This window comes from Candida theae (genome assembly GCF_024610275.1).
Source record: "Candida theae strain CBS 12239 chromosome Unknown scaffold23, whole genome shotgun sequence".
Taxonomy (NCBI): Eukaryota; Fungi; Ascomycota; class Pichiomycetes; order Serinales; family Debaryomycetaceae; genus Lodderomyces; species Lodderomyces theae.
The window spans coordinates 155009-177315 of record NW_026261458.1 but is presented as its reverse complement, the minus strand read 5'-3'; the positions used below and the strand labels follow the sequence as shown (position 1 = coordinate 177315).

Genomic DNA, 22307 nt, shown 5'->3' with positions numbered 1-22307 from the left:
CCTTTGATAGAGCTATACAAATGTGAGCAAGAAACTTTTTGGCCACTCTGTTGTATCTTTTTTTTTTTTTTCTTTTTTTTTCGCGTACCAGCCTCAATTTTTGATGCTGTACAACAAAGAGTCCATCAACACTACCGAATCATCTCCTCTTCTACAATCTCCCCGTTCTATAATTCTGTATTCATTTTATTTTCATTTTTGTTAACCAAAAAAGTCTAAAACCTTAGTAGCTATGAATATATATATATATATATATGTGTGCTATATCTTTTTAAACCTACTGATGCACTCTTTACTTAGCTTCAGAAGCCATCTTTTCAGCCTTGGCAACAGCATCTTCGATACCACCAACCATATAGAAAGCATTTTCTGGCAAGTTGTCGTACTTACCGGCCAAGACTTCCTTGAATGATTTGACAGTTTCAGACAATCTGACTAATTTACCTGGGATACCAGTGAAGACTTCAGCGACAGCAAATGGTTGAGACAAGAATCTTTGAATCTTACGAGCTCTCTCGACGGTCAATTTATCTTGTTCTGACAATTCATCCATACCCAAGATAGCAATGATATCTTGTAAAGACTTGTAAGCTTGTAAAGTTTGTTGGACACCGGTGGCAACATCGTAATGTTCTTGACCAACAACAGCAGCATCCAACAATCTTGACTTGGAGTCCAATGGATCGACAGCTGGGTAGATACCCAATTCAGAAATACCTCTGGACAACACAGTGGTGGCATCCAAGTGAGCGAAGGTGGTGGCTGGAGCAGGATCGGTCAAATCATCAGCTGGCACGTAAACGGCTTGGACTGAGGTGACTGAACCCTTCTTGGTGGTGGTAATACGTTCTTGCAAAAGACCCATATCGGTGGCCAAAGTTGGTTGATAACCAACAGCGGATGGAATACGACCCAACAAGGCAGACACTTCTGAACCAGCTTGGGTGAATCTGAAAATGTTGTCAATGAACAACAAGACATCTTGACCTTCTTCATCTCTGAAGTACTCGGCAATGGTCAAACCGGTCAAAGCAACTCTAGCTCTAGCTCCAGGTGGTTCGTTCATTTGACCAAAGACCAAAGCGACCTTGGAGTCACCTTCCAAGTTGATAACACCTGTTTCCTTCATTTCACGGTATAAATCGTTACCTTCTCTGGTTCTTTCACCGACACCGGTAAAGACTGAGAAACCACCATGAGCCTTGGCAATGTTGTTAATCAATTCTTGGATAAAGACGGTCTTACCGACACCGGCACCACCGAACAAACCAATCTTACCACCTCTGGCGTATGGGGCCAACAAATCGACAACCTTGATACCGGTTTCCAAAACTTCAGCAGCAGTAGATTGCTCAATGAATGAAGGTGGTTCAGCGTGGATTGGGTTTCTCTTTTTACACTCAATTGGACCTCTTTCATCAATTGGGTCACCAGTAACATTGATGATTCTACCCAAGGTACCTCTACCAACTGGGACAGAGATTGGGGCACCAGTGTCAGTGACGGAAGTACCTCTAACCAAACCTTCAGTACCATCCATAGCAATTGCCCTAACGGTGTTTTCACCCAAATGTTGAGCGACTTCCAAAACCAAGTCTTGTTTACCGTTCTTCAAGGTCAAAGCGTTCAAAATAGCTGGCAAGTTTCCTTCTTCGAATTGGACATCAACGACGGCACCAATAACAGCTCTAAAGAGATAAGTTTGTTAGTATTGTGCGCTGAAATGAGGAAAGAATCTAGCTCAATTCAATGGGTTCATTTGTTGGACGGTTGGAAATTTTTCACGGACGTGTACCGCAGACCAAAAAAAAAAATTGTCCCAGCATCGTCCAATGAGGGGACGACATTAAAGTGAATGCCGACAAGAGGGACAACATCAATTGGATTCAGTGTGGTGCCACAATTAACGTGATGATAGTGAGATGAGGGCAATGTCAACTTGGAAGCTGATCGTCTGTCTCTCACAAAGTTCCCTACTGTAAGTGAACCCCACGTATGCTCCGAAACTCAATTTGCACCAAATTGGCCAATGACAAGTGGACTACGTTCCAATGGGTCACTCCATTACAACCAATTGGCCTCATGGAAATTGACTTCCTAGATTGAATTGATTCTTTTTCAGAATGTGAATCGGAAAACATACCTGACTTTACCATCAGCAGCTTTAGCAGCAGTGGCTAAAGATCTGGTGGATGATCTGGCTGCTTGTACAGCAGTACGCGACGTAGCATTAAATAATCTTGGCAACACCATCGTTATAGTTTAGAACAAAACTCTGGCTATCTGATGGCAAAATGCTGTAGTCAAATAAAACGTTACTGAAGAGTGAAAATATCAGGAAGAGAGAGAGAGAGAGAGAGAGAAAAAAAAAATTGTTGAAAGCTTTTAAAGTCGTTGATAATTTTTTTTTTTTTTGTTTCATACACACAGTACAATAAAACGCACATATTGACTAGTACAGTTAAATTTTATTGGGTGGAAAAAAAGAGTGCTGCTACCATTTCTGTTACTCTACACACACACACCAATGGAAAAGAGAGAAAAAAAAAAAAATAAATAAATATTTCCGTCTGGCCAATGAAATCAACGGATTCATTGTAAGTTAGTGTGCAATCAGCCATGAACACAACCGCTACCAACTGCATTTTTGCAACTCACTTTGCAAACTATAAACATGGAACGAAAATGAAATGGAAAAAAAGTAATTGTTTCATGGCCTACATAACTATACAACTGGTATTGAATTGACTTTGAACTTTGCTTCATCAATAATTTGTCTCAATTGCTGGGGATAATTTTGGTAGATAACTTTAATACCACCTGGTGCTTGATCAGATTTCAAAGTACATTGTAAGCAAAACTTCTTTGGCTCATTGATCTCAGTCTTGCTCCTCCTCTTCTTGTGACTCATCCTTCTCATTCCGTTGGTCTTTTCTTTTATGTGCGTACATATCTCTTGCTTCTGAAATTGCTGCTCTTCCAACGACGATAATCTCTTTGACTTTCGCCTCTTGCACTCAGACTCCTCTTCTGGCTCGCAAGATCTCTTTCGTGCTTCTGAAATCAATTCGTCAAATTCATCCATCATACAAGCAGATTTAGTAACGGTTTGTAGTTGCTTAGAGCTGGATGACTTGGATACCTCGCTTGCCTTAAAATGGGAAGAATCCTTCAGAACCATTTCTTGTGGCGAGACTTCTGGAGTAAGAAGCTGGTCGTTGTGTGTAATTGGAATATCTTCACGCTTTACTTCTTCAGTTGCTTCTTTGCCATTTTCATCAAAGGAATCATCCAACTCGCAATATTGATATCCCAAATGAGTTTTGCAATTAAAACACAAATCTTCCTCCTCGTCTCCAACCTCACCATTTTGCTCCAAATCGAATCGCCGTTTCTTGTAAGTCTTTGGCCTGTATGCAATGTCCACATTCTTGAACCTTGCATGATCCAAAAGTCTCTCTTGCTGACTCAAAAACCTCTCGAGCACGCTTATACTCCTCTTTGCCAAATTCACATTCCCACTTTTCGAATGATGGTTGAAATCTTTCAAAATATTCTCCACAAGCTCATAATAATTAAAAACATCCTCCTTCTTAATCGGCCTGTAATCGAACACTGATCGCTCTCCAAACTCTAACCAATCATCCATGGCGAAATTAACGGCTTCATTAAAGTTGAAGCCACTATTGAATCCGGCATGGTAAACTCTTGGATACGTAATCACAAATTCTCTCGGTCCTTGATCAGCATAAACGCATGGGATTCCGTTCCGCACCAACTCAGCGGGGTTTATTAGCGTGACTAATTGGTGCAATAGATCCGGTTGCTTCTTGAACAAGTCTGGGGCAGATTTTCTCATCAAGGCCTCAAATTGATCAGCATGAGAGGAAGGTATCCCATACCATTTTTTGGTGGCACCAAAGTGACAGTAATTGGCTGACAATGTGTAATGATCTTCAACATGCCAACAGAACGTTGAAAGGAGTGAGCCAATGTAAATCCACGGCACAGTCATGCCCGATATTGACGTGTTGATGTAATTAAGTAGTGACCCTTTGGCAAATGGCAACTTTGTGAGATTGTACGGATGATTAATGTAGAATCGATTCTCGGCATTGGCCACATCTAGTCCTGGTGTGTTCACCATTGGGAACCCACTTATTTCACCCGGTTTCAAGTTATGTATATCTGCTCCATACAACACTTCCAAATCTGACTTTTCAATATCCACAAAGTTCCAAAATTTTTCCTCTAGTTCGTTCAAAGTTGGCCTCTTCCCATCATTGTACTCCTGGGCAAATTTTTCATCAAACTCTTTACACATTTGGTAAAATTCAGGGATGGTGTACTTAATCTCGGGATGCTCCTCAAATCCATATTCCCCAGTCCCAACAAGGCACTTGTCACAATACCAATTCGTTGCTGGGATCTGGTCCAATGGTGGATTCAAACATTTCATGTGGAAAGCGTGGTCACAGTTATCACAAAGCAAAGTCTCTTGAGGGTCATCATTGTCTCCGCATACAACACAGTTTTCAGATTCGCTATCTGAATCACTATCAGGAAATTCAACTGATTTATTAAACTTCAAAAAATTGGCGTAGTGTTTGATGGAGGCATTATACTCCAATTCAATCACCCTAGATTTCAGGTCAACACCAAAAGTGGCATTCACTTGTTGCCATTTTGACTTGTCCATCGCTTGAAAGCCACCTAATTTCTCCACAAGCACGTATAAATCGTAATAGTGAATTTTCTTGCCCTCAATCTTGAAATATAGCTTCAATAACCGCTTTCTTCTCATATTCAAAAACCTATTGATGCTCTCCCTAAAGAACTTTCTTGATCTAGTGGTAATCCCCAAGTCACTGATGACTTGTTGTCTCACGTGAAACTTGAAAGATGCCGAAATTTGAAAACTGGGTCTCCAGTCCTCGGGAGGCACAATTTTGACAATACCATACTTCTTACCCAATTCCGATATGGGACCACTGGATAAGTATCCAATCGGATCCATAAACTCTGCCTCGGAAGGACGTAAAGTTGGACACGGAGTCAAAAGACTTTTATCAAATTTGGACATTTCAAGTCAAGCAAATGGTCACAATATGGGTGTCAATCAAATCTGACAATGCAAGCGACAACGAACTTTCAGCAATAGAAGTAAGTCTGTACAATAAAATTCTGTGTTTGCAAACACCCTCCTTTCTTTAGAATTCCGTCTAATTTTTGCAACGTCTCTGAATCAGACGGTTTTTTTTTTTTTTTTTTATTTTTTTATTTTTTTTTTTCTTGCTTCCTTCTCTCCTTTTCTATCTTTCAATTTCCTAGTTGCTGTGAACTAACTAGCAAGACTTGCAGATAAACACTTCACAGTAGGTTCCAATAGAACTATCAAAGTTAGAATTCTCTTCTTGACTGAGATGCTGCTAATTGGTTGTTGTAGGGTAGACTAATCTTTCCGGTGTTCTCCTTGAAAAAAAAAAAAGGAAGAAGAATCAACTGATTTCCACTTAGAGTTCCCAATGCGGAAAGATAAAGCGAAACGAATTGTTTGTGGGATATCAAAAAAAAAAAAGAATAGAATTAAAATACATCTTTTGTGTAATGAGTCAACAATCTTCGTTGAAATTTTTCAAACCCCAATTAAAAAGGAAAAGTATACCGAGTTTATCCAAGTTTTAAAAGAATCTCCACTACTCAAAAGCAAACTACATTCAATCCGGAATGAAAGATTATACAATTACTGTGTTGGGGTGCGGTGTAATGGGTTCCGCCGTAACTTCGGCCATTTTGAAATCAAAATTTGAACCCTTTCCAAAAAAGATGATTCTCTGCACTGCCGAACCAGAAGCTTTGTCAAAGCAATTTAAAGACGAACCAATTGTTCAATTGTCGTCGAATGTCGATGACAATCGTAAAGCTGTGAAGGAAGCTGATGTTATCATCTTGGGTCTCAAACCATTTATGTACGAGGAGGTTTACGAACAGGTCAAAGATTCACTCACTGGCGACCAACTCGTGATCTCATTGATGGCTGGTGTCACTATCAAAGAGTTGTCTATATTCACCAAATATGTTGCCAAAGTTATGACCAATACACCTGCCAGGTACGGATGTGGAACTGCGGCAATTTCATTTGCACCGGCAGTAACCAAGGACCAACAAGACCTTGTAAAGAAGTTGATTGAGCCCATTGGATTGACTGTCACCATTCCAGAAAAGAATATGGATATCGCCACCTCATTGATTGGTTCCGGTCCTGCATTTTGTCTATTGATGATGGAGTCGATGATTGATGGAGCAGTGAGAATGGGTATGTCGTATGATGTGGCAAGGATCTCCGCTGCAAAAGTGATGGAAGGAACGGCAAAGATGTTGATTGAAACGGGGGACCATCCCGCCGCATTGAAAAGCAAAGTTTGTACACCAGGAGGAACCACTATTGGAGGCTTGTTGAAAATGGAGGATGGTGCATTGAGAAGTACAATTGCCAGAGGTATTGAAGAAGCAGCAAACATTTCAGCTTCCTTTGCCAAGAAGTAAGCTTCTCTTTTTATTCAAGTTTCATCTATGTACATTCTATTTGAGATCCTTGTTTTGAAACATGTAAGCACCAGTTAACGTTGCCAACTCTTCTTGAGTCAATCCCGTCTCTTGCGAGTCCAAAAACTTTTTCAATTTAGCACCATGTTCTCTCACTTCCTTGTCGGCCAATAATTTCATCATTTGAGTGATCGATGGCTTTCCCGAGGACAAGAGACCCTTTCTGCTCAACAATTCCTTAAACTCAACTGTCAATTGCATCAATTCTGGGTTCTCTGACAAAATCTTTTTAACCTTGCTAAATGCTTGTTCTTGTTGCTCTGGTGATGGTGCTTTGTCAAAGAAAAATTTAGCTGTAGTGTTAGTGAAGGCTCTTCTGTTGACCTGAGCCAAGGTATATACCACTGGTCTAACTCTAAAGTTATTTCTCAACATCTTTGCTTCTCTACTGAAGTTGTCTGCTCGAAGGGCCATTTCTTTTTGCTGGAGATAGTTACAATATATGGTGTTTGTCAATCTGTGCACTAATGCACGACTTGTCTGAAAAATTTCAACAACAACAGAAAAAAAAATAAAAAACGACAACCCAAAAGAAATCTAACACTACTACTGACAGTCGATTGATATTAATCTTCATCTGACACATACCAAGTACTCAATACATCTCATTAACATGTCTCACGAAGGTCAAGAAGAATTGTTAGACTATTCTGACTCGGAAGAAATTGCCGTACCAACCACCACTCAAGCTGGTGGTGATGGCGAGGCCACCAATGATAAAGAGGCTGATAAAAAAGGTTCTTACGTTGGTATTCACGCCACCGGTTTCAGAGACTTTTTGTTGAAGCCCGAATTGTTGAGAGCTATTGGGGATTGCGGTTTTGAACATCCATCAGAAGGTGCGTACTATTTTTCTTTTTGAAACAAAATATGAAGTGACTTGGATAGTTTTCTTTTGATGGTACTTACTATGACCAAACATCAGCCAGGGCAGAAACGTTGCAATATCGTTTGAAATGGTTTGCGAAATTCATAATCAGGTTTTTTATCTCCTATTAACGAGACCTGAAGAAGGATTTGATTAGGTCGGTGCAGTTTTGCTAGCTGATGTTTAAGTGGGCTGGTTCTGGTCCATCTCAAGAAAACTGCATGTTCTTCGACACATTCCAAAAGACGACCCAACTAACATTCAATTCCAGTCCAACAAGTTTGTATTCCTCAGTCCATTTTGGGTACCGATGTTTTATGTCAAGCCAAATCCGGTTTAGGTAAAACCGCCGTCTTTGTTTTGTCCACTTTACAACAATTGGACCCAGTTCCGGGCGAAATCTCCACTTTGGTCATTTGTCACACAAGAGAATTGGCGTATCAAATCAAGAATGAGTATGCCAGATTCTCCAAATATATGCCAGATGTCAAGACTGAAGTCTTTTATGGGGGTACCCCAATCAAGAGAGATATTGAAAAATTGAAAAACAAGGACACATGCCCACATATTGTTGTTGCCACTCCTGGTAGATTGCACGCTTTGGTTCAAGACAAGGCTATCAGATTGAACAATGTCAAGTCATTTGTCATTGATGAGTGTGATAAAGTTTTGGAGGCAATCGATATGAGAAGAGATGTCCAAGATATTTTCCGTGCTACTCCACACCAAAAGCAAGTCATGATGTTTTCGGCTACCTTGTCTCAAGATATCCGTCCAGTTTGTAAGAAATTTATGCAAAACCCATTGGAGATTTATGTTGATGATGAAGCTAAGTTGACCTTGCACGGTTTACAGCAATACTACATCAAGTTGGAGGAGAAGGAAAAGAACAGAAAATTGTCTGATTTGTTGGACTCTTTGGAATTCAATCAAGTTATTATCTTTGTCAAGTCCACTCAAAGAGCAAATGAATTGAACAAGTTGTTGTGTGCTTGTAACTTCCCTTCCATTGCTGTGCACTCTGGTATCCCACAAGAAGAAAGAATTGAAAGATATAGATCATTCAAGGAGTTCAACAAAAGAATTTGTGTTTCAACTGATGTCTTTGGTAGAGGTATCGATATTGAAAGAATCAACTTGGCCATCAACTATGATTTGCCAAATGAAGCTGATCAATACTTGCACAGAGTCGGTAGAGCTGGTAGATTCGGTACCAAAGGTTTAGGTATTTCTTTTGTTTCCTCAAAAGAGGATGAAGAAGTTTTGGAAAAGATTCAAAGCAGATTCGATGTCAAGATTACTGAGTTCCCGGAAGAAGGTGTTGATCCATCAACCTACATGAACACTTAGTGAGTTAAAAATAAAAATGTACTTCTTTTTATATATTTTTTTTTGTATAACTTTGTATTACAGTTAAAATGAAAAATTCAAACGCTTTTAATTGTGTATGTGTCTCATCCTATAGATCTACACGTTTGATCAATGATTCGGTACACGTCTCTCAAGTCTTGCTTTGGTATCAAGAACCACTCCACATGCACGTTGTAGTTATTTTGCAATGGCACTTTTACCTTATTCTTATTCTTAGTTAGTGCATCCTCGGCTACACATCCGCTGCAGTAAACATCGCCCTTACCATACTTTTTCTTCAATTGTTGATGAATCATACTTTCCACAACGCGGACATTTTCCTCACAATAAAACCCGTCCTTCTTGAACCGACTCACCCGCACTTTGGAATCATCGCCATCATCATTAATGCTCAAACAGAAAAACTTTTGCCACCAGTGTAGTCGAGTTTTTATCAAGTGTTCATTTTGCGGTCCTATATTGACAAGTTCGTGCTTGCATTGATTCTCCCATTGCTTGATGCGGACGTTTGGGAGCTGGGTAGTCATGCCCACTTTGATCAAGATGAATGGTGAACTTTGGCTTTTGAACTTGACCCATTGGTCCTTTTTTCGACTTGATGTATTGGGGATATTCTTGACCTTGAATGTCCATCCTTTGGGTGGATGAAGGAAATTTTGCATGGTGTAGATGTAAATATACCCCTTTCCTTTTGAAGTTGCAATGGAGGGCTTGTTGTCAGCAAATGTGTCGTAGTCGCCTATTCGTGGACGTGTTGATTTCGTTGGTCTGCCACTGTACCGATGGGGTTGGACAGATGGTGTGTCACTTTTTTTCGATCGAAGACTCTCAAATTGACCCGGCATGGTATATTGCTGATGCAATGGAGTTCTTTCTTTCTTTACCACGTGTGGTCTATCTCCAGAAGTCAGTTTCTCGTTATTTGAAGTCGCCATTCGATGTCCTCGATACTGATTGTGTTTGGATAATGTGCCGGTTTGAGATACATGATACGAACAAAAGCCATGTTCAACCTTGACAGTTCGTTTACAACGTTCCCCCTTCTGTGTTGTGCCGCTGCATTGATAGACCTGTCTCATGGGAACAAGAATGGGAGTCGTGGTGAGAGGTCTAACTGAAAGTTATTCTGGTGGCAATACACATGATTATTGAGACTTGGAATCGCAAATATTGTAGTATGGAAGAAAGTTTTGTTTACACTTTTTATTTTTTGTTGTTGTTGTTGTTTTGTTAACAGCTAACAATTTCCTAAATGAGAGAGACTCAAAGACCTACTACATTGTAAGAAATAGGGGGAAGAGTGGAACCTGCACTTGACTGAAACCAAAAGAAAGTAGATTCTGTTTAGTAGCAGCTCTGTTGCCTCAGTAGCAATAATCGCCCACTTGAAGCTCAGCTTTGAGCTATTTGAAGTCAATTGAAAGAATATTTCTAAAAGAAAAACTTTGAAGTTGTAAAGAAGCAAATTTTGCAAGAAAAAAAAAAGAAAAAAACAAAAAGAAAGGAAGAAAAATAGATGAGAAAATTGAGTCCAAGTGCACAGCCAGATATACTAACTGTTCTCAATGCGGTGCTTTCTAATCAATATTTGAAGGTGAAGCATTATGCCCTTCTTGTATTTGAGTTTTGATGATTAGTCGGTTCGGAACCCAGTCATGTGCAATTAGTCCTATTATAACACAAACTCGTATCCTTATTGTGTAACTGAAATTTACTTTCTTTTAAAAATTATTGAACCACAGTTCAATCAACCCACTTTATTTCACACTATAAAATAACCTCCTTATTTCTCCAATTTTTGAAGAGAAAGTTGTTTTGAGTATACATATCTACCCCCAAATCACACCCATACACAATGCCTTCTCACTTCGATACTCTTCAATTGCACGCTGGTCAGCCAGTCGACAAGCCATACAATGCCAGAGCACCACCGATTTACGCTACTAGTTCCTACGTTTTCAACGACTCCAAACATGGTGCTCAATTGTTTGGATTGGAAACTCCTGGTTACATCTACTCCAGAATCATGAACCCAACAAACGACGTATTTGAGCAAAGAATTGCCGCCCTCGAAGGGGGTATTGGCGCTTTGGCCACTTCATCTGGTCAAGCGGCACAATTGTTGGCCATTGCCGGTTTGGCCCACTCTGGTGACAATTTCCTTAGTACGTCTTACTTGTATGGAGGTACTTATAACCAATTCAAAGTTGCTTTCAAAAGATTTGGTATTGAGGCTAGATTTGTCAATGGTGACAAGGTTGAAGATTTCGCTAAATTGATTGACGACAAGACTAAGGCTATTTACTTGGAAAGTATTGGAAATCCAAAATATAATGTCCCCGATTTCGAGAAAATCGTAAAGTTGGCCCATGACAATGGTATTCCAGTTGTTGTTGACAACACGTTTGGAGCTGGTGGATTTTTGGTCAATCCTATCAAGTATGGGGCTGATATTGTTGTTCATTCAGCCACTAAATGGATTGGCGGACACGGCACCACTATTGCCGGTGTTGTTGTAGACTCTGGTAAATTCCCATGGACAAAGTATCCTGAAAAATTTCCCCAATTTTCCAAACCTTCTGAGGGGTACCATGGTTTGATTTTGAACGATGCTTTGAAAGAAAGTGCTTTTATTGGTCATTTGAGAATTGAATTATTACGTGACTTGGGTCCAGCTTTGAATCCATTTGGTTCATTTTTGCTTTTGCAAGGTTTGGAAACTTTGAGCTTGAGAGTCGAAAGACAGAGTGAGAATGCCTTGAAATTGGCTAAATGGTTGGAGCTGAACCCACATGTTGACTCCGTTTCCTATGTTGGGTTACCATCGCATGAGTCACACGAGTTGGCCAAAAAGTATTTCAACAATAATGCCAAATTCTTTGGTGGTACCTTGTCATTTACTGTCAAAGACATTGAGTCAAACTCATCTGATCCATTCCAAGAAGCTTCACCAAAGGTTGTTGACAATTTGAAAATTGCTTCAAACTTGGCAAATGTTGGTGACTCCAAGACTTTAGTCATTGCACCGTACTTTACTACTCATCAGCAGTTGGATGAAGATGAAAAGAAAGCTTCTGGTGTTTCAAAGGGTTTGGTCAGAGTGTCTATTGGTACTGAGTTTATAGACGATATCATTGAAGATTTCGACCAGGCTTTCAAGAAAGTTTACGGAAATTAAAGATAGTGGAATATACGCATATATGAGTTGAATCACATTCGCTTGTAGTATTGGCCCCCTACAAGGACCAAACATGCTGCAAGTACTATATTCAAACTGATGCAAAAATCATTTTGCAACTCAACTCTGCCCATCTCATACTTTTCCACCAACAAACCAATCTCGTTCCAGGTGAGATATGTTAATATGTAGATTAGGTTTAAACACACCCCACAAGTTGCCAAAGTCCCCAAACGTATTCTTTGTAACATACGCGACAGTACTCCCAAGAATACATACAAAATCAAATCGACAATGCTCAATAAAAGCACTAACATAGGTAAGCAAATGCCAGCGACAGCAAGCCATTGAACGAGCTTTCCATAGGCATTGTACAATTGGAGAACGCAAGGAAAAGTTGTTGTAACACGGTATGAGCATGCTTGATTGATGGCGTTGTAGTATAGGTTTACAAATTGATCTTCAATTTCATCATCACTCGATGTTATGCTTCGTAATTGAAACCCTACATCTTGTAGTAAGCACACAACCAAGTTCAATCCATCACTAAAGTAACACCCTACTCTATTTCCCATTTGATCTTGCCGGCAGTAGCCAAATGTGTTTAGCTGGTACGTGTTGCCGTTGTACAAGGTGTCCAACTGTTGCAAGATTGAATCGCTCGTTGTTTGATTCACAAACGAACTTAAATCGTTGGAAAGATAAGTGGCAAATTTAAGTGATTGCTGAATTAGCTCCAATGTATTCTTGGCAAAGTCTGAATCAGCCTCTATCTTGATTTTAATAAGTCCTGGACCTTTTGGCTTGAGTGGTGTACATGACACGAGAAATACGTAAGCACCCATCATCAAACAACTAACCCCAGCGGTTTCGCATACTCGCCAAAACAAGCCAATAGTACGCTCTCTTCTGTAGCGAGCAAACTCAGCTTTGGTCGGGTAATCTTGTTCCTGCATTCGGGTGTTAGTTATGCAGAGAAGTGATACATCTTGGTTGCAAAAATAGATATAAAAATAAAAAAATAAAAATCCTACAACGAATTCGATCGACTCTTTAAGCTAGTGAATTTATTACCTTTAACCTATGACGCTTTGGCCAAAGCAAAACATCTTTCTACACTTTGCTCGTTATTCCCCCACCAGTTGGGCATCAATATAGTCTTTCCCGACGCGAATATTATAAAAATCAACAACACAGCTAAATTGTAACCAGTGTCTATAGCAGCTGCCAATAAATAGTTGTATTTTTTCCACAAGTCATGCTTGTATCTGTATGCGTAAAACATTGTGATTGTACCACCAACAAATTGTGAAAATGGTCCAGTGGAAATGTTTCCGTAGAAAGTTGACAATGTGGAGAAAAACACAGTGGTGTTCCACAAGTTGAATTTGAGTTTGGACTTGGGGAATAGTCTGTAAAGTGCATATATTGCCACTGGTGCCAAAGCCCCCACCAAGAACCCATAGGGTAACACTTGATAGTTTTTGAATAGTCTTGTGGGACCGAGAACAACGTATTGAATGGCATTGGTATTGTATGAAACAATTTCTTGTCCTGTCCATTGGTGGAGTGGATCCACTTTTGTTCCATTAAGATATTCCTTCTTTGATGACAATACCCATCTCAATGCTGCATAATTTATGGGAATGCCAATCAATTCACCAAAAATTTGCGAGAAAAACACGGCCCTTGGTGGCAAGTGCATATAATGACCAATTTTCTGGTCTTGCAAGATATACTGCGCCCTGTACCACGCATCACCAGCAATAGCACCATAAACTGTTGCTCCCGCAGGATGTCTCAGACTTTTACTTTGGATCATATACCCGTACAACAATTCATTGAATGTACCAATGGCAAGTTGGAAATTTGACAAGGCGTACAACCATGCGAGTGGAGTAACAATAACCATTCCAAACGCCAATCCAACAATCAAACACCACCAAGGCATGAACAAACTATCAGTGGCAAGAATAACCAATAGGGTGATGAATGATGCAGCAAACAATAGGACATACCAGTACAAAGGTACCTCCTTGTAAGCACTTTGAAGTTTATTCAAACGATCAGTGTATTGTAAACTCAATGATCCTTTTTCTTTCCGTGAAGCCACCAATTTCTTGAACGACTTGGACAAGCTTTTGTATCCAAATACAACAACCCAAGTGAATCCGGAAACATAAGCAGCATAGTCAAAAAACATGTTCCATGCTCGTTGTGCACCTAAATGAACATGACCCAACTCGTCATACCTTGTGACATTTAACTGCAAATCTGGAGTCAACAAATCCGTTGTTGGATACTTGGTGCCATTTGCTAAAAAGAGACTGTTTGACATTAATCCAAATTTGTAATCTGATAAGCTCCCCCATTTAACCAGTGGAATCAAGATCCAAGCGCCCAAGATAAACGCAACAAATTGAATAACTTGGACCCAGTAGGGATACAACATGATTGAGGAGGTGATGTTGGACCAATCCAAGGTGATATTCATGAATCCCATACCACCCAATCCTGATCCAATGAAATTGGCAGTATAGTTTTCTGGTGCAACCCAGCACAAAAACGCCAATGATGAAGTCATGGGCCAGACATATTCCGGGAAAAAGTGCCAGATACAAACCCCAATCAACACAAAGAAAAACACTCTCATTTGCTTTGTGCCTTGTTTTGAATCAGAATCGGACTTTTTTTGAGTTTGGAACAATGTTGTTTGCACCAACGCTTGCGGCCAAATAAACTGTGGATCATAAAGCAAAAAGTTTCTCGCAAGTGCAGCATACGAGTAACCCACATAGACGATTGTCCACATAAAGAATATTGCAACTGCCGGGTTCACAGTTTCTCCATAATATAACTCAGCCAAAGCTAAGCAATTGATACCCTGCGACCCAGTAGCTCCTGAACTTGCGGTTATTGTAATCATGGCAGTCTCTTTAATAGACCACGGACCAGGATTTAAACTAAACTTGAATCTTCCAAATCCAACTTTCTTGTCTGGTAATACATTGGCGAGCCATTTGCCTACCCAATGACAAGCTATTTGAACAAAGAAAATGGAATACGCAGCTGATGTGGTTCTGAATGAGTTCATTGTGTCTATGAATGCACCGGGTACAATGAATATAACCGAAAGAAGGAAATATCTGAATGTCAATACGGGTATGGTTGGGTCATCTTCCAAGGGGACTATTTCACGAACAACTCTTGGAAGCTCTGCGACATCTGGCTCTAGCAACGATTCTTTACTAATTGAGGACTCAACATCAATGTTGTCGTCGGAGACTTTCTGAGCTTGATCGTATGAATGATCGACCTCAGATACTTTTTGTGTGATTTCAATATCCAGATCTTTACTCATGTTGGAAACACCTTCTTGGCGAGGTTAGGGAAAAAAACAAACAAAAACAAATAACATCAAAGGATATTATGGAGCTTTCATGGCTTCCTTTATATGATTTGGGAGTATAGATTTACTATACTCGTTTATTTCCCATTCAATTAGTGAGGCTGCGATGCAGAACGCCGTATAAAGTTGTACAATAATCACCATCTCACGTGCCTGCCAGTATTTTGGGGGAGTGAGAAACCAAGATATACCATACAAACACAATTTTAGTTAGATACAAAACTAAACACTGATTGATTATTTGTGCCTACCCCCCAAAAAAAAACAGAAAAAAAAAGAAAAAATTAAAATTTTGTGCAGTGCAGTATGCCGTGGCTTTGACATCCATCACTTCAACCCATTTGTGTCATTATTGAAAGGATGCCAAAAAGAGCGAAGGAAAGGAAATTTTTGCTTTACAGTGGCGTAATAACACAAAACTAAATTGTATGCAAATAATTGAGAGAACAAGCAAGCCACAGTTTTTACGATGAGGACCAAATTGCCTTGCCATGCTATGTAATTAGTTAAATCCGTCAATATCAAGATAAATGCGGTGCAAAAGACCACTTTGATCTCCTTGTCGCAATTAATCTCATCTTGCACGAGAGCCACAACATAGTTGTTGTAATTTAACTTTGTAAGGTCTAAATTAATTTGGTTTCGGAGTTACTCAGCTCGGAGCCGCCAGATTCGGAGAACTCATCACCATGAAGCTCCGCCCAAAGCCGTGGGAACCTATTAGTCAGCTTTTTTGCAACTGATCACTCTCCTGAAAAAGGGGCAAACCTCCAGCCAACTCCTCATTAAACCACAAGCAACAGTTTCACAGAGCATACATTATTAAATTAGTCTCTCTATGTATATCTACGTTGCAATCAGTCAATGTACTAACTAAACCATCTAGGCAATACATACACCACAAGAACTCCAAAATATCCAAACGCCAAACCAGACAACTTTTCAAGAATCGAATGGAAATATACATTCGTCATCAACAACATAAACCACCATAACGAAACCAACCCCACCAACATGAGCTGTGCAACGCCTTGCAACACTTGAAACTTGTAACGTTCAAAATACCCACGTTCACGCACACTTTTCTTAATCAACGTAACGACATTTACCAAATCTTGCAATTGGAACCAATTGGCACTTTCAAAAAACAAGTAAATCGATGAATGAATCATTAGAAATACGTGCCCACTAGGATCATACCCACCTGACCATGATCCTTTAAACTTGCGACAATGGTATGAGGACACTTGGTGACTCTTCCATACAAAAGTTTCCAAATCTTGTAAAAACAGTTGACCCAATTCGTGGTTGGCTATAGCCAATGGACGTGCATCTTGGCCCGATGTGGGGTTTGGTTCAAGGACACAAACTCCACCGGTGAGCACAAATATCTTGTCCATTATAGGCAACCCAAAACACCATTGCGTAAACAAGATCCACCAAAATGTGACTATTGCGTATCGAATCACAGCCTTGACTAGGAATTCAACCTTCTTTTCTCGCGGGATGTTGTTGTTGTTGCCTTTGGAGTGTGTGGTGGTGGTGGTGGTGGTGCCACTGCCACTGCCACTACTACTTGAGTTGAGCAACTTGGGTATTATCACAACACCGTAAAACACGACAATGATAAATGTCGTCCACCCCCATCCCCGTTTCACAAAAAGTGTGTTGAAGACATTATGCTTGTTGTTGTAGTAGTTGTACACTTCCTCTTGCGGCGACGAGTAATGTATCAATCGTGAAAGAAGGAAATTGAATATGAATGAAGATAAAAATAGAAATTCATTTAAGGTGAGGCGGAATTTGTGAAGGAGTACATGACGTAGTTGGCTGATTTTGGAAGATACTTGTTGTTCATGTTTATCGTATATCGACCGGCTTTCGAGAGCCAGTGGTGAATTGGACGTGGACATGAAATTAAACAGGGGTGTATTTTCGGATTAATTGCTTGGGGTCTCAGTGATGATAAATTTTTTTTTTTTTTCACTTTCGATTTGCCACGCAACCATTATAATTTTAAGTTGATAGCAAGGATGCAGAGAGTGTCTTTGGTAGCGAAAATGCAATTACGGCAAGTCTCATAAACCATTCGTACATTTTAAATCTAGGTTCACACTATATCTGCTCTATACGTCTACCTTACTAGCAGCAAACTTAATTATAGGACCCATGAATTTACTCTTTGGATAGATGGATCCCATCAATGGCACAACACTGCATCCAATAGCCACTTTAGCTTCCTCCGTAGTTGGGCCAAAGTCAATAAACGACACATTTTCACGCAACCCCATCTTGATCACTTCTTGCATCATGACGAAATATGCCTTGTACTTCTTGCTAATCTCATGATTCAAGCCTTGAATATCAGACGTCATTGTTTCACCCAACCGGAAAATAACACACGAGGCGACAATCTCATCATCAACTTTAAGGAAAAGCAACGACCTATACTTCTTTTCATTGCAGTAGTTACCCAAATTGTAAATAAACTCCCAATCTGGGTGGAGTAGTTGCGATGATTGTCCATTCAGCTGACGGCTATTGGCAATATGGTCATTCATAACAATGATTTCCTGACAATTCTCAAAGTTAAAAGTGTTTGATTCGATAACTTGTCCCTTGGCTTGTTTGAATGCATTGTCTTGATTTCTATATTTGATAGCCTTGAAATAATCAGTACTTGTTTGGTTGTGGAAAGGACGCAAATCAATAATATGACTATTTGGCAAATTAATCTTGACCCATCCAGAGTAATCGACGCCGGCTTCATAAGTGGCATCTTTGTATATGGGGTCTAATAAGACAGTACATTTCTCATTGTTCTTGTTCCATTCTGAAATGGCATACAACACACTGGCACTCCTAGCAATGGGCTTTTTTGTCGATGAACAATAAAACGTCGATCTCTTGAAGGGCCAATGGAATCCTAATAAACCAAACTTGATACACAACAAGGGGAGCTTTGAGTTTTTGCCAAACCACTTGTTGATTTTCTTACCAACCCATCCAGGAATACGTTCACTCAAATCAAACTCCTCAACAATAGTCAACAATACAAGTGCTTGCGTGTTCATCAACTCTTGGTAAAACTTTTCAGTATTGTTCTCCAATGCTTGTAACTCCAAAGCAGCTTTGTCCTTTTTGTTCTTTTTGGCCAATTTCTTCAATTGATTTTTGCTCAAAGGTTTGAATTGTTCCCCCAAGTCATGCATTGACTCATCAAAACTGTGTAATGTAGGCGCATTGGCAAACAACAAGGACTCCTGGTCCAATTCATCAAAAGCTCGATACATCTTGCTCTTGTCACTTTTGCCCCCCTCGTGATCAAAACTGTATCTAGTAACATCAGAGTCCCGAGACTTGTATCTACTTGCACTGTGAAAAGCACTCTTTTCATCTTGTTTTTCATTTAGCGACCGTATTGCTTGTGAAAGGGGCCTCTTTTGTTGCTCCTGCTGTATTGTTTGCTCGCTTTTGTTGAATACCCGCAATACTTTGCATTTCATGCCAGGTAAATCTGCATGAACATAATTCTCCATCAAGGAAATGACATTGTCACCAGAAACTCCAGAATTGTACTTTCTATTCAAGTCAATCAACTTACTCCATCCCTTTTTCTGGTGTGGTGACAATCCACACAAGTCGTACTCTTCAACTTCGTAGTGCGCAGTCATTGTTCTTAAACGAAAGTATCTCGTACACAAAAACTCCAAAATCATTATCCCCAAACCACACCCAAACAAAATTGGTACACTAACAGGAACTTCATTCAAGGTTTGCACTGGTCTGTAATCAAATTTGACACTAGCTATCGCAGTGCATGCAATGTATAGTAAAGCAATAAAGAATATCAATAAATCATAAGCGAAAATTAATCTTCCAATCAATGGGCTCAATCTGTTCTTGTCATTGATAAGCAAAGTGACTGTCTCACCCATAATACTTTGGGCGATGGCAAACGCATTGCTAAGGATGAACAAGTTGTGTATCCTCTTTGCAAAACGATCTTGTGAAAGGTTAATCAAGTCGAGATTGATTTGAATAAGGGCAATGCTGATTAAAATTTGAATAAAATTTATGGATGCAAACAACAAATAAACCGAGGAAATGTTAGTTGACCACCAAATGCCCAACAAAGCACAGTTGAATAATAAGCTCAACAAACTAATAATCAAGTAGCAGATTCTTTCAGCACTCGTCAAATGCAAGCTGTGAACGACATGTTCTTCTAGATCCAATGGGTTAGATATTTTACCCAGCGATAGCATAACAACTTTAAGAATGCACATCACAAGAAGGAAAATCCAGACGGCCTTTTTCAATATCTTGTCAACAAACCAGTATAAACCCTTGGACCAGCGTCGGTTTAGCTTGATGATATGTGGGTGACGCTCGTAAATAACAATTAGGAAGATGAAGGTGTCACAAAATAAGCATGCAATTGGAATAAAGTTTGTGTAGTGGTAGTGTTTTGTGAGCTTGGTGAATAGTATGATATCCACCAAGTTGAAAATGAAGGAGTATAACACAATTGCTAAAGGATGCACAATCCACCGTAGTTTGAATTTTGGAAGTTTGCTGCATCGCCTCTTGCTGTCATCGTTGAATTCGTCATTACTGTTATCACTGTCTTTGGTCTCGTTGTCGTTACTGGTCTCGTCTTCAGTTGCACTTTTTGCATTGATGTCGTTCTGTCGGATGTTCTTGCCTTTGATCTTACTTTTCAGTTCAGTGACATCTTTTTCTTGGTTGCTGTTGCTCTTCTTTTCCCTATGTGTGTTCTTGTTCTTGTTCTTGTTCTTGTTGTTGTTCTTGTTGTTGCTCTTCTTTTGTGTCGTGTGGTCTGACATGATGTTTTCTTTATTCTTGTTGTCTATTTTCTTACTGTTTCCCACGATGGTGCTATTCTCGTTTCTCTCAAACGAAACAACTTCATCATCGTCAGCCAGTTGGGTTAACCTAATCTTCTCTTCTGGCATATTTTTAGGGCTGATGTCTGGCGAATTGTAACTAAAATAGGGTGCGGTAAAAGCAAAAAAAAAAAAGAAAAGGAATCAAAATATCGCAAACAAATGTGTTGCAAACGGCTGAACTATTGAAGGTTTGATAGGTTGTTTTTTTGTTTTTGGTTGATGTAGTTGAAAATGCAACTTCCAGTGGAGATGATGATAGTTGCAGTGGTAAGTCTCTCTATAGTGTTCTACAACTGTAAGGTAGTGGTAAACTGTGTAGTGTGAATATAATCTCGATGAGCCCTTATTGTTGCTTCTCTCAGCTAAAGGATCATGTGACAGTAAAAAAAAGTACAAGATCTGGAAACCCTTTTGAGTGTGATTTGTTGATGCAATTTTTTTTTCCAAAGCTTCCCCCGAACAAGACTTTCTGTCTATAAATGTATAAGCAAGATGGTGAATGTGATTTGCTAAAAAGATATTGGATGAAAATAGTGTATTGAATGAAAGTGGGAAACCCTTTTTGACACACCCCCCTGAAAAGTGTTTTATAAATTCAAATTTCTTTTTTTTTTTTATTATTATTTTTTTTCTCTCTTTACTACTGCTGCTAATCCCCTGGTTGACGCTTTCTTTTGGATTCGAGATATTATCCGAGGAAAGTTTATATGTATGTAGTAATGGTACTGTTGACAAATGGGTCAGGATCGTAGTGATAGTAATAGTAGCAAAGTATGAGGGGGAAAAAAAAAAAGAAAGCCAAATGTGAAAGTATACCCACGTTCTAATTGATAGGACAGGAAAGTATTTAGTTTATAAAAGAAAGGTGAGAAAAGTGAAGGGGTGGGTTAGTAAACAATGCTTAATGTTACTTTAGTGTAGTATTATGCGGTGTTGTACGTTTTTGTTAAAGACAAGAACGATTTTACACTGGATGAATCTGTGTGTTTACAAAGGTAAAGTGTGCAAATCGTGACCTTCGACTTAGTCACAAGCCATAACAATACGTAGATATTATTAGTAACAATATAGTTCCTCTATTGTTGGGTTATTCTCTGTATACGTTTCTGTGTAGCGTGGGCCGCAGCATTGATGCATATTGCCCTAATAATAAAAAATACACTTGTCTATTACTAATCTGCTCGTAACCAGTACAGATCTCCAGCAACAACATGTGACCTCGTTAGTATGTTTACTTACACAGTCTTGGATATTGTAATACACCTCAGTTGTACACCAACCAGGACTAGTGGGTTGCCTTTGCCTTCACATTTGTTTACTGTTACCCTCCACACGGGCTCACAGTAACCCCATTCCATGGAACAGAAAAATAAAACAAAAACCATATAATTGGGCTTGAATTTGCAATTCTATTTTTAGGACTTAAACGCCGATTTTTTTTTTTTTTTTTCTTTTTATACACTTTTCTATAGTCATAAACTAACACAAACACTGCTTCTCGGTTTGCAAAACATATACAGACCAGATTTGTAAGATACGTTTCCTACACCAATCCTCGAACACCAACCACTTGTTTCGGGTAAGGCTATACAGAGTAGTGATTGTAGAGCTGGGTAAGCTTTCAAGAGAGTACATATCCAGAGTTTTGCTAGGAAGTCAAGTTTTCACGAGCTTTTTCCTCAGAGCAAGAGCAGTATATTTAGGGTTGTTTTGCTTCCTGAGTGCTGGCTGATGACTAGCTTGGGATTTAGATTTTATAAATACCGTTAAATAGGGGCAGAATCAAGGCGTTTCGAAGAAAAAAAAAACCCCTTGCACTGTAAAACATCCCTTATTAGATGGAGACTCATAACTATAGTGGAACACTCAGTAATTCTTTTTTATTTTTTTTATTTTCATTTTTGTTTTTTTTTATATCCGACCAAACAGTATTTGAGAAAATAGCGCAGACTCACAAAATCA

The 22307-nt window shown here is 39.4% G+C and overlaps 10 protein-coding genes across 10 annotated transcripts; 3 read left to right on the top strand and 7 right to left on the bottom strand. All coding sequences in view use genetic code 12, as the record gives it.

Annotated features, from left to right (window-relative positions):
- Window positions 1-292: 292 nt before the first annotated feature.
- ATP2 (F1F0 ATP synthase subunit beta) lies at window positions 293-2253 on the bottom strand (the record flags this gene model as incomplete). Its single annotated transcript, XM_051753561.1, has 2 exons — window positions 293-1688; window positions 2144-2253. The coding sequence occupies 2 exons, from the start codon at window positions 2251-2253 to the stop codon at window positions 293-295; spliced, it is 1506 nt and encodes a 501-aa protein (XP_051607498.1).
- A 472-nt stretch (window positions 2254-2725) lies between these two features.
- On the bottom strand, window positions 2726-5083 carry KGF57_004076 (histone demethylase; the record flags this gene model as incomplete). The annotated part of the gene is made up of 1 exon (XM_051753560.1): window positions 2726-5083. The coding sequence occupies one exon, from the start codon at window positions 5081-5083 to the stop codon at window positions 2726-2728; it is 2358 nt and encodes a 785-aa protein (XP_051607497.1).
- A 743-nt stretch (window positions 5084-5826) lies between these two features.
- PRO3 (pyrroline-5-carboxylate reductase) lies at window positions 5827-6546 on the top strand (the record flags this gene model as incomplete). Its single annotated transcript, XM_051753559.1, has 1 exon — window positions 5827-6546. The coding sequence occupies one exon, from the start codon at window positions 5827-5829 to the stop codon at window positions 6544-6546; it is 720 nt and encodes a 239-aa protein (XP_051607496.1).
- A 36-nt stretch (window positions 6547-6582) lies between these two features.
- Window positions 6583-7020, bottom strand: KGF57_004074 (uncharacterized protein; the record flags this gene model as incomplete). The annotated part of the gene is made up of 1 exon (XM_051753558.1): window positions 6583-7020. The coding sequence occupies one exon, from the start codon at window positions 7018-7020 to the stop codon at window positions 6583-6585; it is 438 nt and encodes a 145-aa protein (XP_051607495.1).
- Window positions 7021-7219: 199 nt separating this feature from the next.
- Window positions 7220-8824, top strand: SUB2 (ATP-dependent RNA helicase; the record flags this gene model as incomplete). The annotated part of the gene is made up of 2 exons (XM_051753557.1): window positions 7220-7445; window positions 7755-8824. The coding sequence occupies 2 exons, from the start codon at window positions 7220-7222 to the stop codon at window positions 8822-8824; spliced, it is 1296 nt and encodes a 431-aa protein (XP_051607494.1).
- A 104-nt stretch (window positions 8825-8928) lies between these two features.
- On the bottom strand, window positions 8929-9924 carry KGF57_004072 (uncharacterized protein; the record flags this gene model as incomplete). Its single annotated transcript, XM_051753556.1, has 1 exon — window positions 8929-9924. The coding sequence occupies one exon, from the start codon at window positions 9922-9924 to the stop codon at window positions 8929-8931; it is 996 nt and encodes a 331-aa protein (XP_051607493.1).
- Window positions 9925-10700: 776 nt separating this feature from the next.
- On the top strand, window positions 10701-12023 carry MET15 (bifunctional cysteine synthase/O-acetylhomoserine aminocarboxypropyltransferase; the record flags this gene model as incomplete). Its single annotated transcript, XM_051753555.1, has 1 exon — window positions 10701-12023. The coding sequence occupies one exon, from the start codon at window positions 10701-10703 to the stop codon at window positions 12021-12023; it is 1323 nt and encodes a 440-aa protein (XP_051607492.1).
- A 32-nt stretch (window positions 12024-12055) lies between these two features.
- KGF57_004070 (uncharacterized protein) lies at window positions 12056-12979 on the bottom strand (the record flags this gene model as incomplete). The annotated part of the gene is made up of 1 exon (XM_051753554.1): window positions 12056-12979. One exon carries the CDS (start codon window positions 12977-12979, stop codon window positions 12056-12058), a length of 924 nt encoding a protein of 307 aa, XP_051607491.1.
- Window positions 12980-13104: 125 nt separating this feature from the next.
- Window positions 13105-15384, bottom strand: OPT7 (Opt7p; the record flags this gene model as incomplete). The annotated part of the gene is made up of 1 exon (XM_051753553.1): window positions 13105-15384. One exon carries the CDS (start codon window positions 15382-15384, stop codon window positions 13105-13107), a length of 2280 nt encoding a protein of 759 aa, XP_051607490.1.
- A 917-nt stretch (window positions 15385-16301) lies between these two features.
- Window positions 16302-20411, bottom strand: KGF57_004068 (uncharacterized protein; the record flags this gene model as incomplete). The annotated part of the gene is made up of 3 exons (XM_051753552.1): window positions 16302-17021; window positions 17565-19802; window positions 19980-20411. The coding sequence occupies 3 exons, from the start codon at window positions 20409-20411 to the stop codon at window positions 16302-16304; spliced, it is 3390 nt and encodes a 1129-aa protein (XP_051607489.1).
- Window positions 20412-22307: the final 1896 nt, after the last annotated feature.